Source organism: Photinus pyralis, unplaced genomic scaffold (genome assembly GCF_008802855.1).
Source record: "Photinus pyralis isolate 1611_PpyrPB1 unplaced genomic scaffold, Ppyr1.3 Ppyr1.4_LG8, whole genome shotgun sequence".
Taxonomy (NCBI): Eukaryota; Metazoa; Arthropoda; class Insecta; order Coleoptera; family Lampyridae; genus Photinus; species Photinus pyralis.
Window position 1 is genome coordinate 9546098 of NW_022170819.1, and position 23677 is coordinate 9569774.

General features: G+C 37.5%; 1 protein-coding gene and 1 long non-coding RNA gene across 3 annotated transcripts; both read left to right on the forward strand.

The window, feature by feature from the left end:
* Positions 1-1953: 1953 nt before the first annotated feature.
* On the forward strand, positions 1954-14303 carry LOC116178334 (calcium-binding protein P-like). Of its 2 annotated transcripts, XM_031497800.1 has the most exons (6): positions 1954-2053; positions 2259-2335; positions 8069-8168; positions 13216-13331; positions 13384-14019; positions 14079-14303. In XM_031497800.1, the coding sequence occupies exons 2-6, from the start codon at positions 2272-2274 to the stop codon at positions 14135-14137; spliced, it is 975 nt and encodes a 324-aa protein (XP_031353660.1). In that variant the 5' UTR covers positions 1954-2053; positions 2259-2271; the 3' UTR covers positions 14138-14303. The 2 variants fall into 2 exon arrangements, with proteins under 2 accessions (XP_031353660.1, XP_031353661.1); XM_031497801.1 differs by lacking the exon at positions 2259-2335 and having other exon boundaries at positions 1982-2053.
* Positions 4408-8062, forward strand: LOC116178335. The gene is made up of 3 exons (XR_004146837.1): positions 4408-5011; positions 5065-5344; positions 5397-8062. It is a non-coding gene; the product is annotated as an uncharacterized LOC116178335 (long non-coding RNA).
* Positions 14304-23677: the final 9374 nt, after the last annotated feature.

Genomic DNA, 23677 nt, shown 5'->3' on the forward strand with positions numbered 1-23677 from the left:
ACCGTCTGTAATCTACGCATAAGGGGTTGACATGGCAGCATTCAGTCTGCCTGGTCGTCTTCCGCGCTCAAGGGTCATGTGAACAAACATCGCGACTGCTTAACCGCGATCCTCGCCAATTAATTAGGTAACTCGCCGGGGGGCGTCAGCTCCGAACTGGCACGAAGCTCTGCTGGATCTCCGAACACTCCGGTTGGCGATTGGGGTTGAATGCGTCGTTGAGGATGACTTCCTGAAGGGTTAAGATAGAACTCATACCTATTTGGGAAAGGCTTACGCCGCGCGCGCGTGTATTATTTAGGATAAACATCCCGCCTCGACCCTCTGATCAGGACCCTCGGCCAATAGATCAGTAACGTCGATCTATGTCGCTCATTGCCCTACCTGGGAACGACATCCAGGTCGAGCTCACCCCCGAACTGTTTGTGTTAACAATGAGGCCTTTATGTTTCGTATTGAGTCGACACCATGATCTACTCGAGCGAGTAGATCACTCAGCGGTATAATCAACGGGAGCTACTCGCGGGACCGCGTCATAGGCACATGTACATAATGCACTCTAAAAGCCTAGGAATATATCCCGATATCTGCCAGGGGTTTTACCATAGCCCAACAACAAAGCACGATCAGCACGATGGCCTGCACAATACACTCACCACCTACACGTGGGAGACACTCCACCACCTGCACGTGAGAGACACTCACATTAAAGGGCTATTAAACCAAACTCACTAATACGTCCGATGCTCTATTTAGCATCCCTTATCCGATCGTGACCAGAGCGCGTACGTAACTGCCTTAACACGATCCCTTAACACCCTTGCACCCATATGTGCAGAATCGCGCATACTTGACTAAGACAGCTTGCCACATTTATCAAATAGGGGTTGCGTTGACATTTTACTTTTTCGTTACTAAGGACTACCTTAAAATATGGTCGCTAGCGCTACGCCTCACACGGGAATTTGTCACGCGCGCACGGAAAAAGCCTGCTTTCCGGACTCCTAATGAAATATACTATTTTATGTTGCTATATCCGAACAATAAAGGCTATCTTTAACAATATGTAACAAAAACTAGTACTTGCCATTAAAAAATATGCCCCCCTTCATCATATGCCACTGGCCATAAATTTAAAGTACGCAAATTGGTAGCAAACTTTTTATAGTTTTGGACACCATAAAAATTCTCACAGCAAATGAGGGCGGTATTGATACTATTGAATAATGAATACACTATGTAATACGGGGTGCTCCAAAAGTATGGGTCGTCTCGGATTGTGAAGTAGATGCGTCGTTACAAGGTAATGAAGCGCATTCTTGTCATCTAATTCATGAAAAAGTGATTTCACCACTGGTTTGTCAAAAGGTAGCTACCTATCTGTTTTAATTTTGCGTAAACAGTAAAAGTGGAAGTTATTGTAATGTTCACTTTACAAGAGATGTTTATTAACAGTGAAGCTGGGATGCTGTAATAGAAATTGCCAAACTACAATCGACGTGCAGTTAAATTAACATGAACCTTGACAAAGGTCGTTTATCCATTTAAAGTTAAACTAACGATTACTCTAATAGCGCATAGGTAAGTATCGCGTTCTTTTATTCTTTAGTGAACTCGTTTAAGCGACGCTCTCCACTACCTCATTCAACAACAACAGAGGCAGTAACCTAATTTTCAGCTTTAATTTTAGCTCAATACTGGAAACGATGAAAGTTTATTTATACTCATTCAAACGGCGCGGCGGCATAACCTTGTCCTCGTGACGTCACGGTCATCATTCCGCGCCAGGACTACGCAAGGTTGCCAGTAATCGATTACGTCAAAATTTGCATGGCATAACAGCTTCTCGCGAATAGAATCGGATCGATGCGACAAACTAATCATGAGCATTACCCGACGAATCTCGACGCGTAATTCGATAACAATTTAGGCAACGCGAATTCGACCATCTAAATGGCAACGCCGCATGTCGTAAGTGTAGAAATACAATCGCCTCATTGATACACAGCAGTAGGTATTTAGATCTCTCGGCGCAAGTTATAATTTGAATCAGGTAAATGTCGCAGATTTCGGTAAATGATGCGGTTTTCGAAATGTAGGCGAATTCGTCTCGCAATCATGCGCAGTTTATTTGTTGTATAGATTTTCCGTTCATTTTTGCGCACCTCGTCCGTCCGTTGTTTGTGCAATTATTCGTACTGTGAAATGAAATAAAAACGCGCTCGCGGTGAAAATAATTTCTTCTTTTCTACTTTCAGATAATCGACGAAAATGACGAGACTGTTGACTATTTCTATTTTAGTTGTAGTTGTTACCCTAGCAGACGCGTATTCAAGTAAGTAATCGTTAGCACTCATACGAGGTGCGTACATTAATTTCTGCTTTAAAATGAAGTTAGGGTACCTACGTTACAATAATATGCATTACCATCCATATACCTATATCTACGATACTAAATTTTCCAGTTTAAAATTACGCATTATTTTTGGAGGGAAAGTCGGATGTTTCTAAAGTGCATAACATAATAGGTGGATGTAGGTCGGGCAATATTCATAATGAGACAGAGCGCGAATTTTTATTAGATTAGGTAGGTAATATAACATCGTGTTAATTATCAAAATTGGCGTAACCTCCACACAAACGATAACCTTCTAACGAAGACGCACTATAATTAAAAGATAATGTAATTACGTTTAAATGAATGACAGTACGAAAAGATCGATTAATTTCTTTAAATTTTTCTGCGAATTTTTGGATTGACAAACATCAATTCGGCCAATCTGAAACAGCACAATGAATTTTCATTAAATAAAACTGCAAAGTGTTCTCACAGAATGTATTATTTGGAAAACCGGTGTGAATCACTGCATCTAACCAAAGAAAGTGAATTTATTATTGTGCAAAGTAGGTAATTTAAAGGTGGAGGATCTTGAAATTATCAATATTAGGTCAACTTAAATGCACTGAAATCATTTTTTTTTTGTAAAATTGAACTCTTGAACCGTTTTAAATTGGTATTGTGTAACACGTAATAATTTACAATGAAACTAAGGTTCCCACCTAGCTGGATCCAATGCACCTCAAACATCATCTGTTTTGATAAATCGACAGTTCTTCTGCATTCTACTGTTCTTCCCTCCACTAATCAACCCCCACGCCGAAGAGCTGTACGTTCTGGAGACGTTTGCTCTCTTTGCATTTGCTTTTGTCATGGAAACCTCTCTCGGATTACTACCATAAGCTTTCTCATCGCGCCGCACTTTTTCTTAAATTCTGAAATTCAACCATACTATCTTCTACTTGCTTATCTGTAAGGTACCTACCTACGTCTACCTATGCCTTTCTTCCATGTTAGACGACATAGTCCCCTTTTTTTGAAGACCTACTCTGCTCTTCGAAATTCTATACCTACCGATGGTGACGCATATGTGACAGTCGAACAGAGTCTACTAAGACTGTAGAAGAAGAAAACTGAACAATCACTACGTTAGTATAACACTCGGTGATGGCGCCCAGATGTCGCCGACCCCGACATCGTGTAGCCCCGTCCGCACAGGTGTTAATTACACGGCCCCAGTAGGTACATGTACACTCCTCGTTTTTGTACAAGCGTTCTTCTAGGGCTCCGCATTTGCTACCGGCCAGCCAGTCAGCCGGCCAAAGTTATTGCTCATTGTAACATTTTAAGAGCGCGGAAAAAATCATTTGGTCTTGAGCCGGCGTAGAGGCCACGTCAAAATATCAGTGATTTTTAGACTCGCATTAGAGCATAATGTAAGCTTAAATTAAAGATCCGTAGGTGAAAATTAGCGCCAAACTATTCGTTAATCTAAATTGGAATAGGTGTAAATAATCGCATTGGGAAAATAAAAAGTAGTACTAATTGCGCATTAGTCATTTCGCATACGGCGTGCAAATATACAGTGAAAAGAAACCTTTGGGGATGGGTTCGTATTTAGAACTTTCGAACAATTGTAAAAAATACTAGGGGACTTTTCCCGCGCAGAAAACAAATTAAGAGTGCCAGTTGGTCTCTAGGTTGGTCTCTTTAAGGGGCTGGTGTTCCAAAATTGGTTATCCTAAATGTCATTTAAATCGATAATTTCCAAATGAACGCTGTTTATTTCTGTAAAGTGAAGGACAGGACACGGCATGGGAAATTACTGGCACTGTCTGGGGCGAGATAAGGAAAGATAAGATGAGATTCACAAGAAACGCGTTCAATAGTAAAGTCAGGCAAGTACTGGATTTGCATTTTTAATTTCGTAATTCGTACGGCCATTTGGATGAAATTTTTGAGAATTTGGCAACGTCGTTGTGCGCCGGCGCGATTAGAAATTCGCCGCTCCCGTACCGTTCGCGCTAGGACGTCCAGGCGCCGGTTCGGGGGTTTCGATAATTATTTGGTACTTTTTGTGAGGTTAAGAAAATTGCTCCGGCGCCCTTCGAGGTAGTTGCCGTAAGAAGCGAAAAATTCGAAAATTTTGGAAAAAATTCGTTCGAAAACGTTACCGAATTTCCTTTTGCGGTTTTCTGGAGATTGTGGGGGACGTGGAGGAGCGTATTCGTGCGGTGGTGGGATTCGGGGGATAACTCGAATATGGAAACCGCGCGACCCGGAGCGTCTCTATCGAAAAGGGGGTTTTTCGCATTTTCTAACTTTGAGACCTTCTACGACCTAAACCGTTAGAGAACAAAACGTAAAATTGTGCGATTGTAGATCTCGACGTATTCTACGAGTTGTCGCTGGTCACTCCATCACCCCCCCCCCCCAGTGGTGGGGACCGGAGTTTTTTTAATAGCGCCGTCGGACAGAGATTCTGGGTGGGAATCGGCATACGTAGGTACTTGCGGGCAAGTTTTCTCTTTCTTTTTCCACTTAAAACGAGAAGATAACTTTGACGGCACCGCCTTATAGCACGAAGATTGCCGATCGCGCAGTAACTGCCGTTTGAATTAATTATGAGCTTAATTTAGAGCGGAGAATTTCGAATGGGATCTCAAAAATCAAGTATGGTCCTGAGCCAAGCTATAGACTACATTAAAATGACTGTGATTTTTTAGATTCGCATTAGAGCTTCTGTGAGCTCAAGCTAAAAATCCGTAGGTGAAAGGAGATCAAGTAAATAGACTTAGGGTTCACTTTATGGTGCGCTATTAATAAATTTGTGTAAGGGGAAAGCTAGATTGTGCGTGTTTAAAACAATATTGCACAATTCGAACGAAAATCAACCCCGGAAATTTAAAACCGAGTTTCCATGTTCTCGAATCATAATTAGAGAGGAGTCCAGTTTTTTCCAAAGCTGGACGACTGGAGGGTAGATTTAGACGTCTTACGTTTAAGGTAAATTGTATTTTTTAATATTTGTATTCAGTAAGGACCTTTTTATTTTAAGGATTGTTGACCGTTTAGAAATTTGACGTCGAGACAGCAATTAGAAAAATTAGTAAAAATTAAATGCTGGAATGTAATCCCTGTTACAGGGACCTTACTTAATCAAGAACAGTATGTGTCGAAATAAAAAAGACATCAACGCTTAGACCGCTTTTACACGGGGATACAGTCGCCGTCAGGCTGGCATCTCGGATACACGTGTTGCGTCTTATGGAGCCGTTTACTCACGCAAACTTCTCGCATACAGTATTGGCGACTAAATTTCGGTCGCTTGCTAGTCCCAGTCACCTGGTGATTTTACGACTTTGGGGGATTGGTGAGCTATTAGTTCATATACTTTTTCATTATACCGCCACTGAACTAAAAATACTCGTCAAAAAAGTATCTCACTGCGAATGAGCAGTTTAGAATGTCTAAAGTCTCGAAGTGTATTTGACAAAACTATGGTGTCAACAATCTCAGGTGGTGTTATCGTTAAAATCGAAACTTCGGTAACGACCAAACTAAAACGTAGTAACGTAGTAATCGAACAATTTACACACGGCCTTAAACTTGTAAGATAAATCCGCAAAAATGCGTCAACGCAGCTTGGAAGTAAGATAATAAAAGAAACTTCACTAATCGTAAGACAACACCAGTATATCCCATAAAATGGTAGCCAAAAAATGTCAAGTAACTTAATGGCATGTAACTGCTTACACAGTAAGAATCGAATACGAGTTTCCGACAAGGACTGCGCGCGCCGACAGAAATGGGAGAAAACGCACGAGAAGAAATCTACTACGGGAAGATCATAAAAGAAAGCTATACTTACAATAACGAAGTAATCACCTAGATGACGTAAGCATTGCTATATAAAGACAAGAATTCGTATAATGATATTTGAGCGGGATTCCACATCGTAATTTAAATGAAAGCCAGAGCAAAGATTAAACGGTAAAAAATATCGTCACACATTTCTTCTTCATTATCAATTATTTTGTCAACATGTGTACTTATTAAGCTTTGGTGCCTTTAAAGCAATTCTTTTGTTGCGTTAACCAGCTGGTCGCCCAGTATAACACACACAAAAATACAAACTACTGCAATATTAGGCAGAACTGCAGAGCTAACGCTTAAAAAATGAGGCTGTCACCCCACTACGCGTCACTGAAATGATTTCCAAGAGCCACAAAAACTAGATTTACAAACAAAATGTAGTTGTATTTATTTTCACAAACAATCACACACTCGGCTTACCCAAATTACACAAGATTCTAAATTTACTGTGTTCGTAAACACACTTAATAAAATTTAAAAGCAATTACAAACACCTTAAATCTAAAAGTAAGCTTTTCCTAACACTACCCAAAACAAATTGGATGTTCATCAAACCAGACAGGCACCCACTGGGACATATGATCCTCGGCAAGAAGTTTTCATCTTTTGAACGTTCAAACACTTCCTGACGAACTTGGACGCGATGGGCTTTTTGGTCGTTCGTTAAATTTCGCAGCAACGCATTGCATCTTCAATTTTTCAGTCAAAATCTCGTAACATGATCCAACTGATATACCACAGTTTGCAGCAAGCTCTCTGATGGTCGGCTAATCAACCAATAATCATTTTTGCAATCAACAAACAGCTAGTTCCTGGAGCCAAATATAGGCCCGCGCAATTCAAACAGTCTACGTAATTTTTGAATAACCCTCGTAGGCACGTCACTCATTAAATGTAATGGATCAAAAAGTTCGAAATTCACGAGTCCACAGATGCATTCTGTATAGTATACCATAAATACTCGTGTGGAAATTTGCCTCGTGTAGGCGGCTATTTTCCAAATTGAAATTACAGAATGTGCCGCAGTACAATAGCGAATGCATTTATCCGAGAAACTGTCCTTCAATCTATTGCCTCTGAAAGTTTTTGATACTTGTAAATCTCCTCAAAATACAGCGACGAACGAAAAAACCGAGACTTGAAATCTGTCACATTAAATAAGTGGTTGGGTTATGAAGGGTAAACGAAGATCTGCTGTAAGTAATGGCGCTGAGCATTATTTTTTGAGGAAACTGTTCTAATCAAAAGGGATTTTTAGATACATTGAATTCCGAACGTACGCGATTTTTCGAAACTGGATTTTCCAAATACGGAATTTTAAAAGACTGCACATTAATAGTTTCTGGATTTGTTCAAAATCTTTCTGTTACTCTCGTGAGGTGGACCGTGAATCGGATGCCCCAAAACCGACAGTCTCATTTTATCTGTATTGCAGATCATAGTCCTTTGGCGAAATTTTGAATTAAAAGTCCGCACATGCTCACAATGCGAGTGTAACTGCGTCTCATGTTAAGCCAATTGCTCCAATTATGCAAATGGTCTAATAAGTATGGACTTATTATTATAACTAAGTATGCGAAAACGGATACGTTTGCTTTGTGTAAGCTGATAAATACTTAACCAACATAACCACTTAAGTAAAAGTGCCAAAACCTTGAAAACAGTACTAGGGTGTCTGATTACCATAACTTAACTCATATCAAAAGAAGTTTCTTCCGTATCCGGAACAAGTATTCGAGGTTTATATCCACTTTGTAACCAGTTCTTTGCGTAACCTTACCCGATATTAATAAATTAAATAAAGCGAAGGTAAATAAGAAATAGAACGACCAGTAACACCTATTTTCCTTCCAGAATATGGACGAACCTGCCAAGACATAGGATGCCTGAGCAATGAGGTTTGCGTCCTCAAGGAAAAAACATGTACCACATACAACAGGGACGAGTGTGGAACGTAAGTATTATTTGACCATGGACGATGCCCTTGGTGCTCGATATTTTACCAAATTTGGCCATTTTCCGCGCATAACGTATACGTATCCCACAATTAATCTAATGTTTGCTGGGAATTCTATATTGTGGTAAACAATTTGTAATGAGTAATTATTTATAAGATGTATGACACAGTAAGATTTCATTACGTGCGATTGCTTTGTTTATTGTTTAGATATTGACTCATTATTTTTGTTTGTGATTCGGTTTGCTTATCGACTTTTCGAGAGTATTAGTTCATTGCTCCAATTGCAAAAGTTTCTACAAGACTGTATCTTTTCATTGATCATAAACTAAATAGAGGGTTGCAATTCCCAAAACGGTGTTTCAAAATCCTTTTTTTGTACCTACACTTTTGATAATTTCAGGTCAGTGTTTCGTAAGAATGTTTAATCACGCACCTTTAGCCCTTTAGTTCGGCCGGTAACAATAAAATGTTTAAGTTTGTGTTTGGATCTGGTGGCAGATTTAGGGTGCGGCAAATTTGGCTCAAAAATTTGTATCGTACAGGAATAAAATAAGTATTATTGTAAAGGTTAATTTTTTTTCATTTTGACTATGGGTATCTTATAAGTTATAAACCCTCAAATCGCTTAAATGAGCAAAGTTATGCAGAATTTTATGCTGATTAATTTTCCCTTTCAAAGTCTCTTGTTATCTTTACAAATAGCAAAGTTATGACCAAAAAAAAACAGAAAAATGTTATTTCCGAGAACGCGTTAGAGTTCATTTCTTTTAAAAAATATCAAAAAATAATTTTAACAACATTTGGTAATTTCCTCTAAGCTTTCTGACGATGCTTAAATCAAATTTTTATGACTTGTGGTTTTCAGGTCAATCACATCAACTGTATTATTCCTTATTGACGCCATATTGGATTTTTGCACGAGGTAGAGAAAAAATTACATACACTTCGTATTTTATGCGCAAATTAATCTTGAATGTTTGCATTGAAGTTTACAATGTGTATTACTTATGGCCATAATTATAATTCCACTTGATGAACACTATGCCAGACAATAAACGAAAAATGTTAAATAATTTTAAGTACTTAAGCCATGGATTTATTGCTATAAGAAAGACATTGCAATCTTCAATGCACAAATTCAAGATTAACTTCCGAATGAAATACTAAGTATTTGGTATCTCCGATGTTGCAATTTTTTACTCTTTCTAACGACGTAAAAATCCATAAGAAATAAGAAAGATTGAAAAATCACTAAGGGTTTGTTAAAATTATTTTTTAATATGTTCGAAAATAAATGAACGCCAGGTCGGTAGCGCATTGTCGAAAATCACATTTTTCGATTTTTTGGTCAGAACTTCGCAATTTCTGGAGAAATTTTGAAACGAAAATTCTGCATAACTTTACTTACTTATTAAGCGACTCTGTTTCTCTTCCGGCTTACGAGATCATCAGGTGCGAAATTCTTGACAGAACAGCTTCCTAGCTCAAACCAGATATAAAAAAAGTTTTTGACAGTTTTATGTCTAATGAACACTACCAAAATTTTAACGAAATCAAAATGACCGGCTTCCCAAAAAAAAATTAGTTTTTTAACATTTTTTTCTCCGTTTTTTTTGTAATAAAACCTACCATAATTTTTGTAGGTAAGAATTTTTAAAGCATATCTTACTGCACCTTACAAGTACAATCAGTTTGAGCTGATTGAGAAGTACAATCACCTTTAATATGCAATCTCTATTTTAGCAAAAAAAAAAAAAGGTAGGAACCATCTCGCCCATGTCTTAATAATAAGATTTCGATATTGACAGTCCGCCATATTTGAAAAAAACAGCCAAATTTTCTTCATTTTTAGAAATGTTCTATTTCCAGAGTTTACTAGGAAAGGTACACTGCCAAGTCGTTAACCTGGCGGCACCTAGGTGTCAGGCCTCCTACTATGTTTTCTGGTGCGTGAGTGGAGGAGGGAGCGGTTTAACAATCCAAATAGTTACATGTGCTGTGTGCAACTAATGTGTAATAATATAAAAAGGACCATACAGAGACATTTCCTTTGCCCGATGTTGGTTTGAGACCCAAATTTGACATATCTCAATCTTAACTTTTCGGAGATTGATAAGCGATCTCAAGTTCACAATCTTAGGGTCAATAAAAAATCTCTAACAATACGATTCCTTTTTGCTCCTGCGTGTCAGTGATTGGTAGTCGTAGTGGTCTCATACATTTACTTCTGTACATCAGCTCAGAAGGAACTGGTGTCATGAGTCAGGTGCCAAGGCGCTTTAAGATGAGTGGGACGATAAAAAAATTTATTAGAGGAACCTACAACAAAAATTTCGATCAAATTGCTCCACAAATAAGGAAGTTGTCTAACACGCATGCGTGATTATAGAGGAAAATGGGTAAACGCTAAAACATTTCAACACGTGGTAATTTTCTCTGGAATTTTTGTGAGTAGCCCATTGATAAACACTGTTATACATTAACCTCGCACTTAATGTTCCGTTTAAATTATGGGAAAGCGCGGATGATAATGAATTGCATCCCAAATGAAAATCAGTAGTTGTTCGCATCAACGTATTAACGTATTATACGTCTTTCGCTATAAAAACCGATGCACGTCATTGATTTATGAATCAATTTCAGACAAGTTTTCTATAGATTTCGCACACTTGCTTTTTTTTGTACATGTTGCAGTGTTGCAGCATATGTCTGAAATTGATACACAAATCAATGACGTGCAACGGTTTCTATAGCGAAAGACGTATAGCATTATTGTTTATTCACAGGTACTAGTTAGTGGTTCCTATGACAATAGCGGGTGCGAGCGCAGCACCATGCCACTACACCTCGCTTCTAATATATGAGATATTTTTATGTACCTTATACATCAATATTCTCGTGGGTCAAGTTTTTTATAAATTTTAGGCATAATATGTAAGATAATAACAGGCGACGGCAAAATATTTACACAAAACACAACCTATAAACTATTCATATTAAACTCATTCACTTGGAATTTTTTCTTTATTGAAATTAAACATAACTTTCAATGCAAAACTAAATTTCCCAATGGTTCTGATACCAATGAGTTTATACAAAATACATACAATACGAACGGAGCGAAACTGCTGTAAAATTGCTAACTTTAAGAACGTTTCAAAATAAGATTTTCCTTAATATTTTTTCCACGTAATTCAAAAGAATAAATTACGTGAAGCATTTCTCAAAACTACAAAACTAAACAATTTTTTTTAGTTTTGGATGAGTTACTATCAACTACTATCAATACCTTTAATGATATTTTACATACGCGCAGGTGTAATTTTGCAATCCACATAAACAATCGATCCTTTGTAGCGACCAAACCACTTCAAAACTGCGCGCTTAATCAATTCGTCCTCGACTGAATACAATTGTCTTAATTTATTTCAACAAATAATTTCTTAAATTTAGATATCCCGTTTAATCTCTTTTTTAGATATACTTTTGAACGGAAAATCTTCTTTTACTTCCGATGGTTTTCGCCCGTTTTGAATTGTAAAATTTTCGGAAAACTCCGTCGTTCGTAACGAAATTTTTTGCATGAACTTGGAAATTTTAGACTGAATCCTCTCAAAAACTTACCACACTAACACTTGCTGTTATAACTTAATTAATTCCTACCCAGAAAATTGCGAATTGATGCCGCAAACGGATATATTATTTAATTCTTAAATTCGTTACTTAAATTCCACCCCACGAATCAAATAACAGTTAGGGTGATAAATCGTTCTCACGTATTGCTCAAATATACCAAATTTGCACTTTCCACGCTGCTGCATAACATCACGCCGAGTGTTCACTTGTAACTAAATAGCCCTAATTAAAATGACTGAATATGATTTCAGACGTCTAGTCTCCGACTGTTCCGAAACACATTAAGAAACAAAGCGCTATTGAAATTAAACGACGCAGACAAAGACAGCTTTCATTTGCACCATGGTTTTAAGAATTTCATTTCACTAGTCAATTAATTATGGGAAAAAATCAATCTTCTAATTTTCTTACCCATTTTGAATTTCTATGATATGCAGTGTATAAACTGCTCTTACCGTCAACATTCCAAAAGTTCTAACTATCCAACGAAATTTCGAAAAGTATTTAAGTGCAAATTTAGAGTTACCGTTACAAATTAGTTCTGGTGTAACATTTTGCATTTTCCTGTGAAGTTTGGAAATGTATGACCACGACACAAGAGGAAAGCACAACATCGTAATTCGTAAACCAAACACTACCCCGCATATTATAAAAATTCTCCATTTACAGCTTCTGACTTCCATCCAAAACGCTTCAGAAGTCTTAAGCAGCATTCATAAGTAGCATTACAACTCTTATCACGAGACATACTTTCGTTCAAGGTTTCTATAAAGCAATTATGTGTAAATTTCCCTATGTTAAGCGAAATCCGAATTCGAAAAAATAATTTTGAAAACTGCAAAGCGGCCACCCGTTACAGCATCCCCGCACATTAATAGTGCTGAACTTAAAACGAGACAGAAACAACCCGAATGATTATCGAGAAGCGGCACGGTTTGAAGAACATACTAAAACTCATAAACCCCATCGTATTAAAATCTAACCTGCACCATCTAATTCTTGTAAACATTTGTTACTAATCGGAAAAAAGTCGTAATCAGTAAAAATCTTCCCCCTCCACGTACACTCTGCAACTTCAGCGCCGAGGTTGCAACTGACTTGCTATTGTTTAGTCCCTTACGACGCGCAGGGCCCTTTGTTGTAGGGATATTTTTCCCGCCCTTACACTGGAATCGAATCCAAGAAAATACGTTCATGGGCTCCCGTTACAGTATCTACCCAACTACGACCACTAAATGTTTATATCCTAAGATCTTGGTCATGAGCTGGACGACTCGATCTCAACTAATTTGGTAACTTTGCACCTTCGATTAGGAATCACACTCTTCCAGAAACACAAATTTGTGCTTTTACACTTATCCTCCGCCCCGAATTTCACCATAAAAATAAAGATAAACTGTTTCAGATATCCCACATGCGAAAAGATGTCCAATGTAGTTGCGTCATGCGAGAAATACGTATGTCCACCTAGCCAAATTTGCAAAATGGACGGCTCGCGACCCAGATGTTACGATAACCCAGGTACCAATCACTGCCTATAGTGGATAACATTTATCTCATCAACCAATTTCAGCCGTATCAACAAATCGCGAACACAAACGCCCGGTAGAATCCTACCAACCCATTTCGCCCGATAGCGAAAACATGCCGAACGCTCCCGTTTTTCCATCGAACCCCAATTCGCACTATCCCTCCAATCCCAATTACCCGCAACAGCCGGCGATTAACCCTCACTACCCTCAGCAGCCGGCGATCAACCCGAACTATCCTCAGCAACCGGGACAGTACCCCGGCTATCCCAATTCCGGAGTCTATCCGCAACTTCCGCCCAGCGGACGACAGACAACCCCGCGCCCCAACGTCTACCAGCCCGGGCAACAATATCCGATTGGCGGTGGCGGCTACACCGGCGGACAGGTCGGCTCCGGCTACCCCGGCTACCCGATGCAAGGCGCAAACGTGCCTCCACGTCAAGGCGGCGGCTATCCCGTGCAAGGCGGGGGATATCCGGTGCAAGGAGCAGGTTACCCCGGCTACCCAGGCTACACGAATACGGGAAGTAGGTATCCGGTAGGTGGGTCCGGCTACCCCAGCCAAGGCGGATACTACCCGGCCCAAGGAAGCTACGGAAACACCGGCTACAGACAGAACACCGGATCAAACTCCCCCTCATTTTTGGATAAGATCACCGATAGCCTTAAGACTCTAGGTACGAAAATTCTAAACCAAGCTCTCAATTCAAGACTGTAAGTTATTTATCTGTTACAGGGCTATTTTGGTGCGTACTAAAATGTGTGACGTTCCAAATGTATGGCATTCTCACGTAAAAGATTGTATACGCTGCCTTTTTAAATGAAGCTATTTTTTTAGTCTTTTATTACAAAAAGCCAAACCTTCACCTACTAAATAAGCTGAACGATGGAATATTTTTTTATTTGGAGACTTTGTATAATATTGTTGATATAGTTGTATAATTAAATTACTTCTATTATAGTACGGGGTTTACTCTTTATGGTGGCAGCTATTCTTTGCTTGTTTATTTTCTCTTTATTTTTTGCCAAATAGCTCCTGAACGGATTTAATAATTTTTTTTGCTAACCAAAGTTACTGTCGCTTTATATTTTATTTTACTTTATATTAACGCTTTCAGTGTATATTATGTACTGATACTTGCCATAATAATACTCGTAACTTTATGCCATTGTTATGCAGTAACTAAGAATGCATTAAATGAAACTATTGTTGTTGATTTTATTAACACTTTGAGGTTTCCATTTGATCCACTTAATATCAGTTTGGTTTTGTTTGTCTATTATCTGTATAACCTATCAAATATTTCCTTTACTAATTCAGTCCTTATGATTAATTTAAAATCTGCAAGTAGGTATGTTGACAAACGAGTGGATTCAAAACAAGGTAGGTGTTTTCACAAGTAAAAATGGCACAATTCGTCAGAATTTGTTGCTATCGAACATACCCTAGTACTCGCCCTAGTACGTTCGATTACCTGGAAATACGGATTTAACTTTAAAAAAAAGTAGAAAAAGCTTGTTTAGACATATTACCTTACACGCAGGCGGTCGACAAATCAAAAAATACATCTTAAATGGCATCGTACTACACTCCTTCCCTTTTCAACTCGATCAAGTTTTTCTGTAAACGGAGAACACGCGTTGGTACACAGTAATGTATTCTATTCTGTTTCTTTCACTGATATTTAGAAAGAAACGTAAGCAATAAAGATATAAGTCGGTGCGTTATCGATTCGTTAATCCTGAATTCCTCGCCGCTTCCGATGGCAGGTGTTGATTATGGATGGACGCTTTGCACACCTGTTTCGTGATTTGATGTACGTACTGCTTATCTCTTTCCGATTAAATGTCACACATTTACGATATATAATTATGAAGACCCCACCAAACTTCCAGATTTTTATACTGATAGTCTTGTTGTTGATAAACGCAAGCACTCAAAACGAATAGCAACCGAAAAGAACAATGCGCTGTAATATAAATACAACTCTGCTTCTTTGGATAATTGTTACAAATTGACAAAAGTTCCCTTTCTTAATTTATTTATTTAATTTTTGATGTACATTAAGGTGGCGTTTACATTGAAAAATTGGAAATTTGTTTCCACAATAACTGCCTTCTGGGTATAAATTTTTGGTTGCAATAGGATTCATTCAAATATATAATGTTCCGACATTTGCATGAAACAAAAATTATTTAGCTAATTCCTGGACTTTCGCTATTATGTAGTAAATAATTTGTTAAATAACTCCCATATAAAATATATATCTTTCATTTTTATCACACAGTGATAATAATTTGTTATCAAATTTAGCATTATTCACAAGCTTAAATCCTTAGCAACCATCGGTTGGTAACAGAAGTTTATTTTTTTACCTCGAAACAGTTATTGAGGAAATTGCAAGGCAACTTTTGCACTTTTTGTAAACGCCACCTTAAGATGTAACGCTGCAAGTGCTTAAACGCCTACACCCAGGGCCGGCTTTAGGCTTGAGCGGTGTAACCCATCGCGTACGCCGCCGACAAGAAGGAGCGCAAAAATTACATATGTTCAATGACTGACGGACCATAGACGTAAAAATCCGTATACGGGAAGCAGACGCGTTAAGCTGGATTCACATGCATACGAAATCCGACGATACTGTAATCCGAAAGGCGTATGATTGGTCAACAATTTCAAATGTCAAACACATTTGAAATTGTTGACCAATCACACGCCTTTCGGATTACAGTATGGTCGGATTTCGTATGCATGTGAATCCAGCTTTATCCCTTCGAAAAATCTGTAGCATTTTTGTACAACTTTGCATTTCAAAAAAATGTGAAAACACATACACCTACAAATAGGTAGGTACCTAACCTTTCTACTGAATTGGAATTAGCGGGACATTGTCTCTATACAGGGTGTTAATTAATGTCATGTAGATATTTCAGGGGGTGATACTCGTCAAAATAAGAAAAAAATGCAAATATATGCATTGCCTAAAAGCCGTCATTTTGATTATACAGGGTAGCAAAGAAAATGCAACACCCTGTATATCGCGACCAACTATTTTGATACTTTATTGTAGAGATTCTAACAAATAATTGATCTATCAAATTTGAAACAATTATCCCTGAAACATCAGAGAGAAAACGCAAAATACAAGAACAAAATTAAAACAACCAGTATTTCTAGCGCTTTTTCCAACTCATGTTGGAAGGCGCTTGCTCCGTCCGTCTGTCCGTCCGACGCCTTAACTACTTTTACAGTTTTCAAGATATGTAGTTAGTTCTTTTTGCATTCGGTAGCTAATAGCTCTGGCACCTTAACAAAGAAAAATCTTGAAGATTAATGTGCCCATACGCAAACTGCGCGCTGTCAATTTTCTTATTTACGGAGATATTTCTTTACAATTTTAACCACAGATGCTTCTAGTCAAGACAAGCGTATCGCATATTGTACAAATCAGATGTGCGCATGCGCAAACTATGCAATGTCAACTTTCTTATTTATAGAGATTTTTTTTTAATTTTAACCAGAGATTCTTCTAGTAAAGGCAAACATATCGCACACTTTATTCATCTGGTGTGTGCATGCGCAGACTACGCAATCTTAAGTTTCTTATTTATAAGAATATTTATGCCATAACTTATTTTCCTTTGTACACAGAAACAGTCCGTTGTATGACCTGTCCGGAAGTACTGATGAATTCATGGAAAATGCGCTAAAGTTACTCGCCTTAAGGCGAAAACCTATTTTCATTTTTAAAAACATGCTTGCCAAAAGTTCCCATTATTCAGGCTTTAGCGAGGCGGGCAGAGACGTAAATTTTAGTGCTTGCTTACACGTAACTTTTTCCTTGAGCCGGCCCTGCCTACACCTTCCACAAATTGTCTTAAGTAACTCATGATAAAGACGTTAAAAATACAAGATACAAATGTACTTTACTTAGAATGTATAGCGTAAAAAATATCAATTTGCCAATTTACGCTAGTTACATGTAAGATCATATCATTGAACAAAGAATACTAGTACAATTACTTATTTGTGCATTTTCGTGAAGTGGGCGGGGCCAATTTTACTATTCTTATTTAATGAATTATGCTGTAGTCGATTATATGTTATCATTCGTCTTTCAACGAGGAACAAGAATACATTTTAACCTTCTTAATTTATTGTCTTTTAGTTTTTCCTTTAATGAAAATATCCTAGCATGCTCTGTACATAACCATTTTGCCTGCCCCTGTATATACCTATTCCCACTTATGTGCGGCGCATGAGCTGCCGAAGCTAGAATTGCACTGCATTTGCGCATGCATTCGTCGATCAGAATTCTTCGAACAACAATCGAGCAAAAGCAAGAATCAAGGTGTCGTCGTGCAACCGTCAATAATAATGAAGGTGCTTGTTAAAAAGCAACACATCATTTTCATCGAGCATGATGCCGTCGTTATAATCGCTTCGTTTCAACAAAAATAACAACGTCATCATCACCATCGCTTTTTGGCTTCGTTGTATTGACTTACTTCTAAACAATAACAAGTAAGTAATTTCATTCATATTCCTTTCGTAGTTATACCAATTTCTATTGTATCGTCGTACCAATCGCTAACCAAGATTTAGAATAAATTACTTTATTTGCATTTTTTAATAATAAACACGTTAAATCATTCGGGTCGATATTCTGTCAGCCCTCTCATACAGGGGAGGCATAGTAAGCAATTACATTTAATTATACAGTCCATTACATTATAAATATCGAAGCCGCCTAATTTTTACGCTCCGTTAATATAATCGGTGTGTTCATTAATAACAAAGTTACCTATTCGATCGCACTAGAAGAATGACTATATCTCATGGAATAGCATCGAGGTAGTCATCTTTAGCATTTTATTGTGTTTTCTTTATAATAACAATCCCGTTACTTTACAAAAAATGGCGTTTTTCAGAATCTCTAAAACTCAGTTTATGTAATTATATGTAAGTGCGCCGGCTAGCTGTCATTGTGTTTCTGTAACTACCTGTACAATAAAAATAAAGCGAACTGCAATACCATAATTTATTAAGAATTTTCAGGTGCGATCTAATTTGTAATGGCACTCGGTGTCCTCCAACACCAATTTGATATTAACACAAGTAAGTAGTTAAATCGCCTCTACGTACGTATACAATTGTATATCGCTTAAACAAAATAACTACAACACTGCTTATTATATTCTAAAACTACAACAAGTTAAAAAGTAATCGTAAACGATTTACATAAAGCGCATTTCCACTTGCATTCATTTCCCATTTATAAGATGCAACTTCTGTTAAAATCGTAAAATTCCGGCCACAAATATGAAAGATAGCGTTGCACATGGGCAATCCATTTTTGACGTGTTACTTCAATTTCAGTTTATGAGAAGAATTTCATTTCAATGCTTTTCTAAATAAGAAAGTTGGAACTGGGCATGCGCAAACCTAAATTTCAAAACTAATGCTAGATTTTCCTTTGTTCCAAGCGCCTAAGTATCAAATTTCACTTAAATGGTGCCATAGATAAAAAAAGTTGGCACTGCGCATGCGCAAAAGAAAATTTTGAGACTGGCGCTCGATGATCCTTTATTCCAAGTGCCTATGTATCAAATTTCGTTTAAATTCTTCCATAAATAAAAAAGTTGGCACTGCGCATGCGCAAAACCAAATTTTGAAATTGGCGTTTGATTTTCCTTTATCCCAAGTGCCTATGTATCAAATTTCGTTTAAATTCTTCCATAAATAAAAAAGTTGGCACTGCGCATGCGCAAAACCAAATTTTGAAATTGGCGTTTGATTTTCCTTTATTCCAAGTGCCTATGTATCAAATTTCATTCAAATACTTTTATAAGTAAAAAGTTTGCAATTCGGTTTATAAATGGTCGAGATGCGAAAAGGGCACTGTGAATTTTGAATCGATTCGATTTAACTTTTGGCATTGCGTATTATATGGCTAAAGCTATGCCCATATTGAATTTCATGCAATTCAGTTCATAACTAACGGAGATCGAACATTTCTAAACAAGGTTATCGTTGACACGGACAGATAGATGGACAGACAGACAAAGGAACAGACGGACAGACCAGCATGCAGACGACAGATAGCAATGCAAAATTATAAACGATCTCTAGGATCGTTAATAAACGGCAAAAGTGTAAAAATATGGTACATGTAAAAAACGGTTTTTTGTTTTTTTTACAATAACTTTTTTTGTAAGCGGTACAGAAAAAATTCCTTCCTTGGTACAAGACTCGACACCATAACGAACCAAATAGCGAAAAAAGTAGAACAATAGCTCTTAAGATAAAAAACTAGTAGCGTCGCAAAGTTAGCGGACGGACGGACGGACGGACGGACAAAGTGGCCACAATAGCGCATTTTTTTTTATTTTTGTGGAAATGCGCTAAAAATGACAATAACTACGGAAAGTGGCAATACTACGGCGCGATTAAACTGTTTGTCCATCAGGAGTTCTCGATGCGTTCGAGTCATGGCTTTCAATCGGAATGGATATTATTGGTCCCTCACCCCAGCTGTACTCTACACGGACCGACTATAGACTTCTCGCTGATTGTTTCAACAAATTTGCTGCAAAAATCCCTACAAAACTTCCATGCTCCAATCCTGTCTCGACGAACCAAGGACCCTCTTACATCGAGCAAACTGCCCGACAGGAGAAGAATACGATTTTTACTTGTTCATTTACCAACCCAATTTCGGCTCCCTAGGATGGTTTTTAATCGATAAGACTGACGTTTTGGTCCATTTTCAAATTATTTTGCTTTTAGGTGAGTCGTGCAATAGTAGTCTCGTTTCGGCAACAGCTGGAAGGAGTCTTCAGTACTCGGTAATGTATGTTTTATTAATAATAATAAATGTCTTTTATTAGTTACACATCTTGCAACAAAATGTATAACAGATTAAAATAAAAAATTATATATTTATCGTGTAACTAATTGGGCGAAGTTCACAGTAGTGAAACCCACTGCCTCTGCTCTTCCACTTAACTTCTGCTAAATATGCAATTGACTACCAATGGTGTACCTACTGTTTTGAGTTTATTTTCAAATCTTCAAAGTCCATCTTAAAGCAAAAGCATCGTCGACTGATAACAGAACTACTTCAACTTACAAGATGAGAGTAATTTAATCAAAATGAAGTGTACGTGTCACTTGGCTATTAAAATACAAATTTCCTGTTGGTACGCATAAAATGGTCATTAATAACAGTCGTACCTCACGATCACTCTTAACGCAGCGAAGTCGTTTTCATTAAAGAGACTGTTGCCCCGTATTTACATAAGGCACCTGTAATAAATTTCAGGCGCGCTGAACAATATTAAAGTTGAAAATTCTTATGGCGTAGAACAAAACGCAGACGTAAGTACAAAAGAACGAAGACCGGACTCGCGGATATTAATTTAAACGCAACTAAAATAAAAGACTCCTGATTATATTAGCGGAGCCCGGGAAACGAAAACCTCAATAAACAAAATTATGCGGTTCCACTCGCTTTGTTTTCCGCCGGTACCTAAAGAGAAAATAACGCGGCCGTACCCAAAGTAATTTACAATACTTCATATTTAAATTGCAGTAACAACGATGGAGCTAAACTAATTTTGCTTGTGCTTAATGAAAACGTTGAGCTTTACTCCCGAAGAGAAAAAGTTTGCTGAAATGGCGATTATGCAATTACTGGACTTAATTCCGGTTTAATAATCGTTCAGTGGATTGTTTTAGTATAAGTAATGCGTTGCTTATTTGATTATTGAATTTTCATCCTCCAAAATTCTGTGCCTAGGCGTTACGGAACAATATTGTGAACGATTATAGCAATAGAAGACAATTCTAACATGTTTAGTAATGCACCATACATGACATCAAATACCTAATTATGCGATGGTGTAAAGTGCATTTCATTCAATGACTTTAACGTTAAAGTCACTGTTTTATCTTAATATAGTGCTGTGGCCCCACGTTGGGCGCCAAATAAATCATGTTGTGTGCAATGGCGTGCGACTCGAAATTAATAACTTGGGAGACTCGGTAGCCTCAACCAACTACCGTAAATTCCAGAGAAATCAATTACACAAATTTTGTCTAACATCTGAGATAAATAAAAGAAAGGATAAACATAATACTCGTATCTGGTTCGTAAAAGTGATTCAAATAAACAAACAATTAATTAATCGTTTGACAATGACGGAAGAAAAACCTGAAATAAAGAGGGACACAAGCCCATTACATTCACCCCACACGCAGGTGGTCGACACAAATAAACAAAGTGAGTATTTTCCCTTAATAGGGTCGTAGCAACGGTCGTGCGATTTTCCGACGCACTTAACAGTGAAAGCTTCAGGAAACTTCACCACCTTTGTAACCCATTTAAACAAAGTTAACAAACTGAATTAATTACCACAATTACTAATTTTCAATACAATGGCTGTTCAAACGGGAAAACACTTTGACAAAAAAAACTTCTAACAAGGTCTCGTTATGCACTACAAACTGCTTTTCCAACGTAACTTCATCCGTAAGCGGAAAAACCACAAGACTTTAACTTAATATCATCTGCACAGATTATTTTGAATACAACGAAAGTGCTTCTTCAATCAAACAGAAAATCAATAACTTCATAAAATTAGTGTTCAAAACGTACACGCTCTTTAACCCGTCGTCGTAACTTAAACAGAAGTACGGCGATACCGCCGCCTCAGGCTAAGCAGCCCTCTTTCTTCCTTCTTTTTAGTTACTAGATCATAAAAATCGTCTCTAAAATTAAATGTAACATCAATAAGGAGCGCAAAAGAAGTCCGCACCTGTAAACACACGTGCATCTCGAAAATCAATTAACTATCGCGATAACAACGTCCTTATCGCTTCCGAGCAGATAACACTTAAATGTGATTCTGTTTAACAACTCCTTGTCATGACCTTACTGCCATCTGTGATTAGTGTTAGATTCTGGTCTTTAGGGACTTCCGTATTTTGAAATTTTCCACTACTTCATTTGATTTGTTTTAGTATCTTCCATTTTTTGACGGAATTCCTCTCATGATTGTTTCTTGGGTTCTTTGCAAGTATGAATTGCTGTTTGTATTCATTGTAGCCACTAGGCATTGTATGGTTTTTGCGAAGATAAATTTTTTATTTGTCTTTCTTTATTTTACATGCTTCCTAATCTCCTCATTCTACCATCTAGTCTGTTTCTGGTTTTTATATTTTACAGTAGTTTCGAAAGGCTGCTCGGCACTACTTATAATTGCATTGTTGTGTAAACTACGGGGGGAGGAGGGGGTCGTTTCTTTATGTTGAACCTATGCCGAAGATGAGAGCGAGCCACCCTGCAGTGAAAAATTTACATTTTGTTAACGTAATTTCGCTTTAAGTATTAAAAATTGCAGTGAGACATCCTGTTTACATAAAATTATTCAAGATTGTTTCATAGGCTCCGAGGAATATTATTTCAAATAGATACAGAAATGGTAAAAGTTTTAAATATTGCTATTTAGTGTTTATTTATTTTATTTATTTATTAAATTGTAAAGTTAGTTCGTAGTTGTTTAATTATGTGAATTCTATTTTTTGTCTAAAACCTATAAATTACAATACCATGTGTGAGATAAGCAACGCATGTGTTTATCAATACTGGAGACGGAGCAGTGTTCGAGTATTTCCGGGAAACTATGGAATTGATGAAAGGAGGTAGTCTTTCCTTTAAATACGGAAAATGAACAATAAACGATGCTGGTGGCATTTGATCTTGTACACTAGTTTACTTTTATTCATTTTTCAGTCGATCTAAGACAAGTCGATTTTTTATGAATTTTAGAGGCAATTTTAATCTATACGGCGCGGTGCTGATAAAAATGAATGATTAATGAAAAGAATCACCTAAATGTTTTATTTGGGTTCGCTTATTATTCATAAAAAATATCCAAATCTGTTCACGGAATAAACTTCCGTGGGTCGACTTCTTCAGGAATGCTAAAATAACTTGGAGTATAAATTGCTATCCAAAATCCCCAAAACTCTTGTTTTTATACAATGCAAAAATTTCAAATAACTAAATTTTATCGATTAATTGAAGTTTTCTCCAAATTACAGTCGATTTTCTCCTTTTGAAAGGTAGCAGCAAAGCCTTGGTCAATACAATTGGGTCTTTTGTATCGCCTGGTAAATTTGGCTACTCGGTGAAAGGGAATTTTGAAAGATAGTAGGCCATTTGAAGAAGGAACAAACTGGGCCAGTATTCTGTAACTTTATTTTGAAAACGGCACGCTTTAGAAACTCAAACGTAGTAAACGGCGGAAGCGCGCAGCAATTTTCCTAAG